The sequence below is a fragment of the Emys orbicularis genome, chromosome 9, assembly GCF_028017835.1.
Source record: "Emys orbicularis isolate rEmyOrb1 chromosome 9, rEmyOrb1.hap1, whole genome shotgun sequence".
NCBI classification, from domain to species: Eukaryota; Metazoa; Chordata; order Testudines; family Emydidae; genus Emys; species Emys orbicularis.
Window position 1 is genome coordinate 44,671,363 of NC_088691.1, and position 15,841 is coordinate 44,687,203.

The 15,841-nt window shown below is 49.4% G+C and overlaps 1 protein-coding gene across 2 annotated transcripts in view; it reads right to left on the minus strand.

Annotated features, from left to right (window-relative positions):
* MID2 (midline 2) overlaps positions 1-15,841 on the minus strand; it is a 318,111-nt gene that overhangs the window by 108,102 nt on the left and 194,168 nt on the right. For both annotated transcript variants that reach the window (XM_065410886.1, XM_065410885.1), the window contains exon 3: positions 11,992-12,099. In XM_065410886.1, coding sequence (XP_065266958.1) covers positions 11,992-12,099 — 108 coding nt within the window. The remainder of the gene's footprint in view (positions 1-11,991; positions 12,100-15,841) is intronic.

The window sequence follows — 15,841 nt, forward strand, 5'->3', positions numbered from 1 at the left end:
GTCACAGAGGTGGAGCAACATTTAACATCTAAAAGGCTGGAGCACCAGTACTGATAATGTGACCTAGTTATATTAATGAACCCACGCTAGTCTTAGTGTCAGAGTTAATTCAAGCACCACATAGCTCCCTATTATACAGAAACCACTGGAATACCCAGCAGACTTAAGGTTAAGTGTATTGCAGAGTTTTCAGCGTTTAACTGATCTGCTGTGTGGGTCTAAGATGGCCCTTCGACATTAACATTATCATAGTAACATAGCAGTGTTATAAAACCCCTTAGGAAATTATCTGGGTGGATGTGACTACAACAATCCATCATGCAAATCTGTACCATTCTCCTCCCCAAACCAGATACCATCTGTGGCCTTTCAAACATTAATTTGTCCGAGACAGTTGAACCCTGGGGATAAGAGCAGTGAAGAGCCACCCAGATTCACATATAACTTCGGGAGGTGGGGAGTGAAAAGTGCATTAACAGACAGGCCATGAGAGTCTCTTTGGAGTAGATGTTTCACATATTACACAGATTATAACAACTCCTTCCGGCTGATGATGTTACAACGTTAAAACACTAAAGAGCAAAACTGGAGAAGATTCTCACAAACAATACTCTGTAATAACGTGTAGCTCTGGCCACATTCTGAATGCTATTTGGTTCCAAACGATGTGGGTTATCGCTGGGCCAAAGTAGGAATTTTCTGTAATATTTGTATGAATAGCAGTGACTTACCTGACCAGGGATTGCTACCCAGGAGGTGCAGAAAGGTTAAAATGCTCCTGGGGCAGAGCAGGAGACTTGAGGTACCGGGGTCATGCAACTGTCTGGGGAGGTAGGAGTGGGTCATTCAGGACTGGCTGAAACTGACCATATCAATGGAGGATCTGGAAAGACAACAGGACCCCAAGGGCAGAACAACTGACACCTAACAATGGGAAACTCCCTCAGGCAGAACATGTGAACTCAGCATGGGTCCTGGCAGGAGGAGGACAATGGAGCAAAAGGTGTGAGGTGGCTGTGTTAGGAGCTAGCCCTTGGAGAGACACAGGAGCTCTCAACTGGGACTGAGGGCACGTCTTCACTACCCGCTGGATCGGCGGGTAGCAATTGATCTATTGGGGATCGACTTATTGCGTCTAGTGAAGACGCGATAAAATCGATCCCCGATGGCTCTGCTGTCGACTCCGGAAATCCACTGCGGCAAGAGGCGGAAGCGGAGTCGACAGTGGCGCGGCAGCGGTCGACTCGCCGCCGTCCTCACAGCCAGGTAAGTCGACCTAAAATACGCAACTTCAGCTACGCTATTCACGTAGCTGAAGTTGCGTATCTTAGGTCGACCCCCCCCCCCCGTAGTGTAGACCTAGCCTGAGACACAAAGACAGAGAGAGGATTGAGAGAGCCAATCTACAGCAGCTTGGTTGGGTAGAATCCTGACATTGGCCAGTCTGAACACCATCTTCACCTTTGTTTCTCTCGGCTACCCTAAGGACTTCCCGATGTGGTATCCCAATTGACTAATAATCCCTACTCTGTTTTAAAAAGGCTGCCGGGTGTCACTGCAATGTCATCACATGTGGAAGAGATGGTAGACACCGGAGGGGCTCTGGTTTATCTGATAGGACGTGCAGAGAGACATTCATGTGCACGTGGCAGCCAGCATCCTGGTCCATGGCTGTGTAAGAGCTGATACAGAATAGCTGCTGCACTCCCCTGCACTTTCGGGATCTAACTCACAGCTCTGAGCTACAGCTGCTATTCAAAGCCTATCCCAAAAAGCGCTGCCAGAGTAGGACAAATGAACAGCAACTCATGAATTTGTGAAGCACAACTCAATGATATCAACATGACATACAGCCTGGGCCTGTGTGCTCTAAGGTATGTGAGTCTCTAGAGTGACTGGACAGTGCAGGTGCTGGCCCCCTAGAAGGGCTCTGCAAAGCTACGGCTCCAGGGAGCACTGCGCACTGAGCTACAGCATCGTTTGCTATTAGTCTCATTGCCATAAGAGCTGAATGAGGAAAATGGATTTTACCAAGTGTCAAGCTGTCTGCAGTGACTCAGGAGCATGAACACCAACCTCAGGGCAGGCTGGTAAGACCTGGGCAAAACCCCCAAATTGACTGTGAGTTCTGTACTTAGATGTTCCCAACCAATTATCAAGTGTAAAATCCTCAGGCACTATATCAGCGTTAACATGCATGAATACCCTCTCTTCATGGGGGAGGAGGGGAAACAGAGCCACAAAGTCTTTTGTCCTCTTTAACATGCCACAATAGTCTTTCTGGTGTCAACTGGCTTTTCCTGTTGGGCAGGACGTCACACCTTCAGTTGCAGAGCAGCACTTCACATTACTTAATGCCTCTCTCCCTTCTGGTGATTTACCTGCCTTTCCTGTTGGTAGGTGGCTTTAAAACTTGGGTTCCCTTCAGGGGTTTTATCTAAGTGGGGTTAGGTTTCTTTCCAATCACTACTTCCCTCTTACCCTGGGTGACATGGGGATTTCCCTTCCCCTGGGATTTACTCCCCCGCCCCCATGGGCCCTTGACTCAACATCATAAGCAATTTCTGCAGCCTCTAAAACTGTGGATGGCTTTTTGTCACAGATGGCTGCCTTCACCTCATCTGTAACCACCCAGAACAACTGCTCCTGGGCTATCAGCTCAAACAGTTTTCCATCACCACCTTCAGCCCCCACCCCCATTATCCATTTTCTCCTAAAATACATATTTTAGGAGGGGGGCTGTGTTGGTGAGTATCTGAGTATCTGTTGCAGGGGACAGTTTGTCAGTCTGACCGTGTGCTTGATTGTTTGATTGTTTGTTTGAACAGTGTGAATTGGAAGTGCTTTGTTCCAGGTGGGCCTTGAGTGGGCCTGACTGGTATAAAAAGGCAGTCAGCAGCGAACCAGCTGAGCGGCGAACAGCGGAGGCTAACAGAGGAAGTTTGCCTGGGATTTCGCCTGCGGAGAGCCCACTGAGCCTTACATCTCGCGGGCTTCTGTGAGTTGCTGCAACAGCTGAGGAAGCTCTTAGAAGAAAGGTGATATGGAAGGTGAGTGTTCAGTTGTTGTAACCTGCACAGGTTGTGCCATGTTTGTCTTTCTTCCACAGGACAGAAGCGACTTTGTCTGTACAAAGTGCAAGCTGGTCTCCATATTGGAAGAGAAGGTTCGAGGTCTGGAGAAACAAGTATCGACCCTGGGTTGCATATGAGAAAATGAAGATTTCCTGGACAGACATCAGGATATGCTTCTACAGGCACAACGTTCTGAAGAATCGGAGCAGGTTGCACAGAGGGGACTGAGGGACGGTGAAGAAAATTGGCAGCATGTGACCTCCAGAAGAAGAAAGAGGAGCGTCCATGTATCAGCAATGGAGATACAGGTGAGCAACCGTTTTCATGTTCTCTCCACAGGTACTAATGCAGAGAGTGGTGTAGATGATACATCTGAGGGAAGGGAGCAGAAGGAGACTCCACCGATTGGAAGGCATGAGATGCACTGTCCTAGAGATTGGGGTTCTACGACCACCACTCCTAAGAGAAGGAGGAGGGTGGTGGTGGTCGGGGACTCCCTCCTCAGGGGGACTGAGTCATCTATCTGCCGCCCCGCCCGAGAAAACTGAGAGGTCTGCTGCTTGCCAGGAGCTAGGATTCACGATGTGACGGAGAGACTGCCGAGACTCATCAAGCCCTCGGATTGCTACCCCTTCCTGCTTCTCCACGTGGGCACCAATGATACTGCCAAGAATGACCTTGAGCAGATCACTGCAGACTACGTGGCTGTGGGAAGAAGGATAAAGGAGTTTGAGGCGCAAGTGGTGTTCTCGTCCATCCTCCCTGTGCAGGGAAAAGGCCTGGGTAGAGCCCGTCGAATTGTGGAAGTCAACGAATGGCTACGCAGGTGGTGTCGGAGAGAAGGCTTTGGATTCTTTGACCATGGGATGGTGTTTCAAGAAGGAGGAGTGCTAGGCAGAGACGGGCTCCACCTAACGAAGAGAGGGAAGAACATCTTCGCAAGCAGGCTGGCTAACCTAGTGAGGAGGGCTTTAAACTAGGTTCACCGGGGGAAGGAGACCAAAGCCCTGAGGTAAGTGGGGAAATGGGATACCGGGAGGAAGCACGAGCAGGAGAGTGCAAGAGGGGAGGACTCCTGTCTCAGACTGAGAAAGCGGGACAATCAGCGAGTTATCTTAAGTGCCTATACACAAATGCAAGAAGCCTGGGAAACAAGCAGGGAGAATTGGAAGTCCTGGCACAGTCAAGGAACTATGATGTCATTGGAATAACAGAGACTTGGTGGGATAACTCACATGACTGAAGTACTGTCATGGATGGATATAAACTGTTCAGGAAGGACAGGCAGGGCAGAAAAGGTGGGGGAGTTGCATTGTATGTAAGAGAGGAGTATGACTGCTCAGAACTCCGGTATGAAACTGCAGAAAAACCTGAGAGTCTCTGGATTAAGTTTAGAAGTATGAGCAACAAGGGTGATGTTGTGGTGGAAGTCTGCAATAGACCACCAGACCAGGAGGATGAGGTGGACGAGGCTTTCTTCCGGCAACTAGCAGAAGTTACTAGATCGCAGGCCCTGGTTCTCATGGGAGACTTTAATCACCCTGATATCTGCTGGGAGAGCAATACAGCGGTGCACAGACAATCCAGGAAGTTTTTGGAAAGTGTAAGGGACAATTTCCTGGTGCAAGTGCTGGAGGAACCAACTAGGGGCAGAGCTCTTCTAGACCTCCTGCTCACAAACAGGGAAGAATTAGTAGGGGAAGCAAAAGTGGATGGGAACCTGGGAGGCAGTGACCATGAGATGGTCGAGTTCAGGATCCTGACACAAGGAAGAAAGGAGAGCAGCAGAATACGGACCCTGGACTTCAGAAAAGCAGACTTTGACTCCCTCAGGGAACTGATGGGCAGGATCCCCTGGGAGAATAACATGAGGGGGAAAGGAGTCCAAGAGAGCTGGCTGTATTTTAAAGAATCCTTATTGAGGTTGCAGGAAAAAACCATCCCAATGTGTAGAAAGAACAGTAATTATGGCAGGTGACCAGCTTGGCTTAACAGTGAAATCCTTGCTGATCTTAAACACAAAAAAGAAGCTTACAAGAAGTGGAAGATTGGACAAATGACCAGGGAGGAGTATAAAAATATTGCTCAGGCATGCAGGAGTGAAATCAGGAAGGCCAAATCACACTTGGAGTTGCAGCTAGCAAGAGATGTTAAGAGTAACAAGAAGGGTTTCTTCAGGTATGTTAGCAACAAGAAGAAAGTCAAGGAAAGTGTGGGCCCCTTACTGAATGAGGGAGGCAACCTAGTAACAGAGAATGTGGAAAAAGCTAATGTACTCAATGATTTTTTTGCCTCTGTCTTCACGAATAAGGTCAGTTCCCAGACTGCTGCACTGGGCAGCACAGTATGGGGAGAAGGTGACCAGCCCTCTGTGGAGAAAGAAGTGGTTCGGGACTATTTAGAAAAACTGGACGAGCACAAGTCCATGGGGCCGGATGCGCTGCATCCAAGGGTGCTAAAGGAGTTGGCGGATGTGATTGCAGAGCCATTGGCCATTATCTTTGAAAACTCATGGCGATCGGGGGAGGTCCCGGATGACTGGAAAAAGGCTAATGTAGTGCCCATCTTTAAAAAAGGAAAGGAGGAGGATCCGGGGACCTACAGGCCAATCAGCCTCACCTCAGTCCCTGGAAAAATCATGGAGCAGGTCCTCAAGGAATCAATTCTGAAGCACTTAGAGGAGAGGAAAGTCATCAGGAACAGTCAGCATGGATTCACCAAGGGCAAGTCATGCTTGACTAACCTAATTGCCTTCTATGAGGAGATAACTGACTCTGTGGATGAGGGGAAAGCAGTGGATGTGTTATTCCTTGACTTTAGCAAAGCTTTTGATACAGTCTCCCACAGTATTCTTGCCAGCAAGTTAAAGAAGTATGGGCTGGATGAATGGACTGTAAGGTGGATAGAAAGCTGGCTAGATCGTCGGGCTCAACGGGTAGTGATCAACAGCTCCATGTCTAGTTGGCAGCAGGTTTCAAGTGGAGTGCCCCAGGGGTCGGTCCTGGGGCCGGTTTTGTTCAATATCTTCATTAATGATCTGGAGGATGGCGTGGACTGCACTCTCAGCAAGTTTGCAGATGACACTAAACTGGGAGGAGTGGTAGATATGCTGGAGGGTAGGGATAGGATACAGAGGGACCTAGACAAATTAGAGGATTGGGCCAAAAGAAACCTGATGAGGTTCAACAGAGTCCTGCACTTAGGACGGAAGAATCCCATGCACTGTTACAGACTAGGGACCGAATGGCTAGGAAGCAGTTCTGCAGAAAAGGACCTAGGGGTTACAGTGGACAAGAAGCTGGATATGAGTCAACAGTGTGCCCTTGTTGCCAAGAAGGCTAACAGCATTTTGGGCTGTATAAGTTGCCAGCAGATCGAGGGACGTGATCATTCCCCTCTATTCGACATTGGTGAGGCCTCATCTGGAGTACTGTGTCCAGTTTTGGGCCCCACACTACAAGAAGGATGTGGAAAAATTGGAAAGAGTCCAGCGGAGGGCAACAAAAATGATTAGGGGGGCTGGAGCACATGAGTTATGAGGAGAGGCTGAGGGAACTGGGATTGTTTAGTCTGCAGAAGAGAAGAATGAGGGGGGATTTGATAGCTGCTTTCAATTACCTGGAAGGGGGTTCCAAAGAGGATGGATCTAGACTGTTCTCAGTGGTACCTGATGACAGAACAAGGAGTAATGGTCTCAAGTTGCAGTTGGGGAGGTTTAGGTTGGATATTAGGAAAAACTTTTTCACTAGGAGGGTGGTGAAGCACTGGAATGGGTTACCTAGGCAGGTGGTGGAATCTCCTTCCTTAGAGGTTTTTAAGGTCAGGCTTGACAAAGCCCTGGCTGGGATGATTTAGTTGGGAATTTGTCCTGCTTTGAGCAGGGGGTTGGACTAGATGACCTTCTGAGGTCCCTTCCAACCCTGATATTCTATGATTCTATGGTATTTTATGTACATGTTCAACATGAGTGACGTTGTCCAACAGGCTGATATTTCTAGCTTTCAATCAATAGATCCAGAGGTGAAAGTAAGCCGGTCCGGTCCAGTACGGCATACCGGCAAGAGCCAGTATGCTGTGCCGGACTGGACCGGCTTCCGCGGTGGTGATTTAAAGGGCCCGGGGCTCCAGCCACTGCGGGGAGCCCCGGGCCCTTTAAAGCGCCGCCGGAGCTCCAACAGCTGGGCTCGGGCAGGGATTTAAAGGGCCTGGTGCTCCTGCCACTGCGGGGAGCCCCGGGCCCTTTAAATCACTGCCGGAGCTCCGGCAGCCGGGCTCGGGCGGTGATTTAAAGGGCCCGGAGCTCTGGCCGCTGCAGGGAGCCCTGGGCCCTTTAAATCCCCGCCGGAGCTCCGGCAGCCGGGCTCCCGCGATGATTTAAAGGGCCCAGAGCTCCACGGTGGCCGGAGCCCCGGGCCCTTTAATTCGCTCCTGAACCCCAGGGCTCCCAGCCGCCTCTGCAGCTGGTAGCTCCGGAGTGATTTAAAGGCCCTGGGGCTCCCAGCCACAGCCGGAGCCCCAGGGCCTTTAAATCTTGAAAGGCCCCGCATCTTCTGATTGAGGCCACGCCCCCGCTCAGGACTCCAGCGTACCGGTAAGTCCTTTAAATTACTTTCACCCCTGAATAGATCTCAGAGGTAATCTTAAAACTTTCCAATAAATTTTCTTTAAATTTCTTCTTCACCTTCACACCACCCTCCTCCAGATCATTCAAAACTTGTCTGGCTTCCCAGATAAGCTGGTTAAGAGAACAGGCATCTGTTTATCTGCTGGGATATTGTGCAGCCTAAGCAGTCTCTCCAAGGTGGACTGGAACTCTTCTGTACAGTCAGTTTCTTTATACATTAGGCAGACTTTCTCCCACTCCCTTGTGTTGGGGGGGGGGGGGGGGGGCAGGTGTACTCACTGGCTCCTTTTGCTGCTCCAGTAATTTGGGCTGAAATGTTTGAGCTTCCATCAGACACCTGTGAGCCCGCTCCTCAGTTTCTTTGTTGGCTACTTGTTCCCTGTGTCTTTGGTGGGCTCTCTCCTCAGCTGCCTTGGTCTCCCTGACTGGTAATTCTGCCATCAGTCTCTGATGCTCACATTCTTCAGGTGCTCTTAGGTGCTGTAATTGGGCCCATTCCCCTGCAGTGGTCTTCTCTGCTGCGTCTGGGGCTGGAGGGTCCTCGCCTTCCCCTAGCACCTGGGGTAAGAACTTAAAACCAAAGCTCTCAGCTCCTGAACTTTTTTATCTTTTTATAGGATAGTCCGCCCTGCCTACATAACTGTTCGAGATCTTTTCTTACAAGACCATCACATAACTATGGTCACTCATTGTGTCCATTCTATAACCTGTAAAACTCTCACTATTGAGGTAAAACCTTAACAGCGCTGGGGTTATGATCTATAAACTTCATTCACTTGTGGTATGAATCCTGCCAGCTATGACAATGTCATACTGCCTGCAATGACTTAAGAGCATGAGCACCAACCTCAGGGAGACTGAATCATAGAATCATAGAATATCAGGGTTGGAAGGGATCTCAGGAGGTCATCTAGTCCAACCCCCTGCTCAAAACAGGACCAATTCCCAACTAAATCATCCCAGCCAGGGCTTTGTCAAGCCGGGCCTTAAAAACCTCCAAGGAAGGAGATTCCACCACCTCCCTAGGTAACGCATTCCAGTGCTTCACCACCCTCCTAGTGAAAAAGTTTTTCCTAATATCCAACCTAGACCTCCCCCACTGCAACTTCAGACCATTGCTCCTTGTTCTGTCATCTGCCACCACTGAGAACAGCCGAGCTCCATCCTCTTTGGAACTCCCCTTCAGGTAGTTGAAAGCAGCTATCAAATCCCCCCCTCATTCTTCTCTTCTGGAGACTAAACAATCCCAGTTCCCTCAGCCTCTCCTCATAAGTCATGTGCTCCAGCCCCCTAATCATTTTTGTTGCCCTCCGCTGGACTCTTTCCAATTTTTCCACATCCTTCTTGTAGTGTGGGGCCCAAAACTGGACACAGTACTCCAGATGAGGCCTCACCAATGTCGAATAAAGGGGAACGATCACGTTCCTCGATCTGCTGGCAATGCCCCTACTTATACAGCCCAAAATGCCGTTAGCCTTCTTGGCAACAAGAGCACACTGTTGACTCATATCCAGCTTCTTGTCCACTGTGACCCCTAGGTCCTTTTCTGCAGAACTGCTACCTAGCCATTCGGTCCCTAGTCTGTAGCAGTGCATAGGATTCTTCCGTCCTAAGTGCAGGACTCTGCACTTGTCCTTGTTGAACCTCATCAGGTTTTTTTTGGCCCAATCCTCTAATTTGTCTAGGTCCCTCTGTATCCAATCCCTACCCTCCAGTGTATCTACCACGCCTCCCAGTTTAGTGTCATCTGCAAACTTGCTGAGAGTGCAGTCCACACCATCCTCCAGATCATTAATAAAGATATTAAACAAAACCGGTCCCAGGACCGACCCTTGGGGCACTCCGCTTGAAACCGGCTGCCAACTAGACATGGAGCCATTGATCACTACCCGTTGAGCCCAACGATCTAGCCAGCTTTCTATCCACCTTACAGTCCATTCATCCAGCCCATACTTCTTTAACTTGGCGGCAAGAATACTGTGGAACACCGTATCAAAAGCTTTGCTAAAGTCAAGGAATAACACATCCACTGCTTTCCCCTCATCCACAGAGTCAGTTATCTCATCATAGAAGGCAATTAGGTTAGTCAGGCACGACTTCCCCTTGGTGAATCCATGCTGACTGTTCCTTATCACTTTCCTCTCCTCTAAGTGTTTCATAATTGATTCCTTGAGGACCTGCTCCATGATTTTTCCAGGGACTGAGGTGAGGCTGACTGGCCTGTAGTTCCCCGGATCCTCCTTCTTCCCTTTTTTTAAGATGGGCACTACATTAGCCTTTTTCCAGTCATCCGGGACCTCCCCCGATCGCCATGAGTTTTCAAAAATAATGGCCAATGGCTCTGCAATCTCATCAGCCAACTCCTTTAGCACCCTCGGATGCAGCGCATCCGGCCCCATGGACTTGTGCACGTCCAGTTTTTCTAAATAGTCCTGAACCACTTCTTTCTCCACAGAGGGCTGGTCACCTTCTCCCCATACTGTGCTGCCCAGTGCAGCAGTTTGGGAACTGACCTTGTTCGTGAAGACAGAGGCAAAAAAATCATTGAGTACATTAGCTTTTTCCACATCCTCGGTCACTAGGTTGCCTTCCTCATTCAGTAAGGGGCCCACACTTTCCTTGACTTTCTTCTTGTTGCTAACATACCTGAAGAAACCCTTCTTGTTACTCTTAACATCTCTTGCTAGCTGCAACCCCAAGTGTGATTTGGCCTTCCTGATTTCACTCCTGCATGCCTGAGCAATATTTTTATACTCCTCCCTGGTCATTTGTCCAATCTTCCACTTCTTGTAAGCTTAGGAAACAGGGCACCCACCCCTAATTGGTTGTGAGTTCTATACTAAGATTTCACTCTCCATGTTCAAGTGTAAACTCAGGCACTGGAACAGCCATAACATGGCGTCACAGACAGTCCTCCTGGGTACTCCGATCTATCTCGCCACCCAGGTGAGCCTGCCTTTGTGACAGATGGTCCCTTACACCAAAACATCACAGCAATATTCAGGTTACTCCAAGTCCCAAAGGACCAGTCACTTACTCCAGGTCAATTGCACTTTAGATCTCACCCCAAAGACAACACTTGCAACCAATCCTCTAATAAACTACATACAGATTTATTAAATAGGAAAAGGAAACAAAAGAGTTATTTAAAGCAGGTCAACACACACAAAAATTAGTTATAATCTTAAATTTCAGAAGATAACAGAAACTTGTATAAGTAAACCCTGTATGTCTTTTAGGGCTAACTCAGGCTAAGCAGCTGGGGATCCCTTGCTTACGCCTAGAAAACCTTGCCCCCCTGAGTCCAACCAGCACAGAGGTTCAGTTCCATCTTGTTAGGGGATTTTATTCCCTTCCTCCCATGTGCTCTGAGCTGCAAACTCAGCCAATGGGAGTAATCCACTTGCAAGACTCGTCTTCATGGGAGGGGAAGAGTAGAGCAACAAAGTCTTTTGACCACTTTAACAAGCCACAATAGGCTTTCTGGTGTTGATAGGCCTTTCCTGTCGGGCAGGACATAACACTGTCGGTTGCAGTGCGGCACTTCATATTACTTAATGCCTCTTTCCTGTCTAGTGATTTACATAGTTACAGAGGCTTACAGTACCAATGCTCAACTGTGGGATACCGATGCTGTGAGTGAGATTAGTGCAGGCAGCAACTCACAGGCATTCCATAAAGTTTAAACACTAAACACATTCTTATAATTTTAATGTTTCAACTATACTAACCCACAGGTGAGCCAGACTGGTTCCAGCTAGGTGTTTGTCAGTGTTCAGTTGAGACCTGGGGACCTTGGCATGAGCTGGCACCTGGTCTGCCAGCATCACACAAAGCATTTCTGAAAAGCAGCCCCTGCCATGCCCTCTATGTTTAAAAGCATTAGAGGACCCAGCCTTGGCATATCTTATCCCTTCTGTAGGCAAATTCTTGGCCAGTCCATTGACAACCTCTGAAATGCTGAGACTTGAAGCTAATTTCCAGACACACCAATCTTTTCCAGTGGGTCTCCCTGACTCTTACACCACTTACTCAAGGTACATCTCCCTCCTCTGTGGCTTTGTTTGCTGACACGTCAGCCCCATGGATGGGAGCATGCTGTCCTGGAGAGGATGCTGTATCATGAAACCAAGAGGACTGGGCAAGTTGGCAAAGCTGAGCTGAAAATCTGGGGCAGGGATGTCATAGGAGCAGCAGCACCAGTGGCCACAGCGCTTCCTCCAAGTAATTGTGGCATCAGCACTGGCCACGCATGTGCACCCATAGAAAAACACACCTCAGAGCGACACTTACCTTCGTCTCCTTGATCTTGACGGCGATCACTTGCTTGCGCTGCCGGATGATCTCCATGAGCTCATCACACTCCTCCATCAGCTTGGCCTCATGCATGGCTGTGTTCACCTAGGCAGAAACAGCAGAAACCCCAAGCTGTTAGAATGCAACACGCTGGCTCAGAGCCTGGCAACACCAGCAGCTCTGACATCTATGACAGAGAGATAAGCAACAGCTTACCACCACAGGCTCCCTCCTGTCAGCCAAGGCCTGTGCCAGCTGCCAGGGAGTCAGGGACTGAAGTGGGGAGGACATAATACTGTTTAACAGTTAGTGCTGTGCAGGCAACAAAAATAGAAGCAGGCTGCCATGTCCTGTATTCATTCCCATTTTAGCATCAGGAGGAAGGCACCAAAGCAAGGCCAGATATTAACCTCTTCAGAGCTGGGGCCTGAGCTTCTGTCCTTAGGTCAAATGACAGGGCCCCTCATGATGCGGGAAAAAGCCGTTCCCTTGGGTGTCCAGCCATGACCAGAAGGGAGCAAGAGACACGTTCTTTAATACAATCAGTTCACATGACACAATCTGAGCCTTCTTCTGGATACCAATGGCCACAGGCCAGCACAGACAGCTCAACCATTAGAACCTTGCTAGTGCCAGTGAGGTTCAGTGTTCTAATAGTTAGAATCATAGAAATATAGGGCTGAAGGGGACCTTGAGAGGCCATCTAGTGCAGCCTTCTGCGCTGAGGCAGGGCCAAGGAAACCAAGATCATCCCTGACAGGTGTTTGTCCAACCTGTTCTTTAAAACCAACAGTGACGGGGATTCCACAACCTGCCTTAATGCCCCAGCATGCTGGGGCCCAGCTTGTCTGTACAGAGCACGTATCCAAAGGGGTCCTTCCGACTGATTGTAAGAACATAAGAACATAAGAACATAAGAAAGGCCGTACTGGGTCAGACCAAAGGTCCATCTAGCCCAGTATCTGTCTACCGACAGTGGCCAATGCCAGGTGCCCCAGAGGGAGTGAACCTAACAGGCAATGATCAAGTGATCTCTCTCCTGCCATCCATCTCCATCCTCTGACGAACAGAGGCTAGGGACACCATTCTTACCCATCCTGGCTAATAGCCATTTATGGACTTAGCCACCATGAATTTATCCAGTCCCCTTTTAAACATTGTTATAGTCCTAGCCTTCACAACCTCCTCAGGTAAGGAGTTCCACAAGTTGACTGTGCGCTGCGTGAAGAAGAACTTCCTTTTATTTGTTTTAAACCTGCTGCCTATTAATTTCATTTGGTGACCCCTAGTTCTTGTATTATGGGAATAAGTAAATAACTTTTCCTTATCCACTTTCTCAACATCACTCATGATTTTATATACCTCTATCATATATACCCCTTAGTTTTCTCTTTTCCAAACTGAAGAGTCCTAGCCTCTTTAATCTTTCCTCATATGGGACCCTCTCTAAACCCTTAATCATTTTAGTTGCTCTTTTCTGAACCTTTTCTAGTGCTAGAATATCTTTTTTGAGGTGAGGAGACCACATCTGTACACAGTATTCGAGATGTGGGCGTACCATGGATTTATATAAGGGCAATAATATATTCTCAGTCTTATTCTCTATCCCCTTTTTACAAAGAAAAAAGAGTCCGTGACAAAGAAAAGAGTCTGTGACCTTCTCAAGCAATGTGAGATTGCAGAGCAGGAGTCACTAAGCTGTCACCATCAAAGGGCATGGAGAAAGAATAAAATGAGAAGGGTGAATTAGGCTTCTAATGGAATAGCAGGCAGCAGCTAGAATGGAGCTTTGCCATTTTACGCTACAAGACAGAATCCATTGCTTTCTTGTAGGCAGATGCAGCTAAAATGATGCAGCATTTATGCAGCAGGGCCAGGTGCAAAGTACCAAAGTCCCCAGGTTGGTGCAGAAAGGTCAGCAGTATACAGGGGTGAAAGTAACTTAAAGGACTTACCAGTCCCCCTGAGTCCTGAGCGGGGGTGTGGCCTCAACCAGAAGAGGCATGGCCTCAACCGGAAGAGGCAGGGCCTTTCAAGATTTAAAGGCCCTGGGGCTCAGGCTGTGGCTGGGAGCCCAAGGGCCTTTAAATCACCCCAGAGCTACCAGCTGCAGAGGCAGCTGGGAGCCCAGGGCTCAGGGGCGAATTAAAGGGCCTGCGGCTCCGGCCACCGCAGAGCTCCAGGCCCTTTAAATCACCATGGGAGCCCTGCCGCTGCTACCCCGGGGCGGCAGGACTCAGGCAGGGATTTAAAGGGCCCGGGGCTCCCCGCAGTTGCCGGAGCACCAGGCCCTTTAAATCCCCGCCTGAGCCCCGCTGCAGGAGCTCCGGGGCTCCGGCAGCAATTTAAAGGGCCAGAGGCGCCGGTCGCTGCGGGGAGCTGGGCCTGGGCCCTTTAAAGCGCCATCGGAGCTCTGGCAGCGGGGCTCAGGCAGCGCTTTAAAGGGCCCAGGGCTCCCCGCAGGGGCCAGAGCTCCGAGCCCTTTAAATCTCCGCCTGAGCCCGGCTGCTGGAGCTCCGGTGGTGATTTAAAGGGTCCGGGGCTCCCCACAGTGGCTGGAGCCCTGGGCCCTTTAAATCACCGCCGGAGAAGCCGGTCCAGTCCGGCATGGCGTACCGGCTCTTGCCAGTACACTGTACCGGCTTACTTTCACCTCTGGCAGTATAGCTCTAGCTCACCTCAGGCCTCAGCACTGAGGAGCAGCTGGAGGATTATCAGACACTTCTGTACACGTGCGATCTGAAGCCAACCATGCTATTGGGGCCAGAGGAAGGAGGGGCTGAGGCAGGCGATGAGGAACACAGCAGATCTTAAAAAGGAGATCAGTCGGGAAGGGAATTGCAGTGGATTAAAGAAGAAGATGCAGCAGATTTACATGCAAATGGCTAAATGAAGGAATAACAGGAAAGCTGGCCTGCTGTTTCCTGGGGACAGGCCAGCTTATTTTCCCTTGTTTTACCACTGTTCTCTCTCTCCAGTGATTTGTAAATTTGGTCCTAAGCACTGAATGGCCTGAGTGCTGGTGAAAAGGCCCTTGAGAGTGACGGCCTCTGGGAGCCACCCCAAGGTGCTCAGGACAGATTTCAGCTGGATGGAGGGTGCTCAGCAGGAAGCCCCTAATCCACCGAACAGGTTCAGCATGGGCAGCAGCAGGCCCGCTTCACCCACGCTAAGCAGCCAGTGGGACTCAGCCCTGCTCTCAGAGAGAGCGACAAGGGCAGTCTCAGCGGCACATTCAGCCATTGCCCTCTCCACTGACTCTGCTGACAAAGGGGCCAATGCCTAAAGGAATAGCGGGGTTTGCTTTAACATGGATAATCATCGACTAGACACAGGGCGGAGCCCACCAGGTCAGTCGTGCAGCTTGCAGTGGGGCAGACAGCAGGTCCCTGGGTCAAATGAACAACATTTTGTTAGATCAGAAACTAAATGTTCCATTACCTGATTTTTTTTACCCTGTAAATGTTTTGCAAAGGACACCGAAGTATATTTCAAATAAAAATTAAATTTGAATTGAAAAATCAAAACTTCTGCTTTCAAAACAGTTAATGCCTCTACCCAGATACTGGTGTGGATTTGCAGAGACTGTGGCCTGCATTTCCCACTCGCAGAAAGCCAGGCTTGGGGGACCATCCAGTGTGAGAGGTGCCTGCTGCTGGAATCTCTCAGGAAGCAGCTGGGAGAGCTACAGGAGGAGTTGGCCAGGCTGAGGAGCATACGTGCACATGAGGAATTTCTCGAGAGTATTCATATGGAGACATAGAATCATAGAATATCAGGCTTGAAAGGGACCTCAGGAGGTCATCTAGTCCAACCCCCTGCTCAAAGCAGGACCAATCCCCAACTA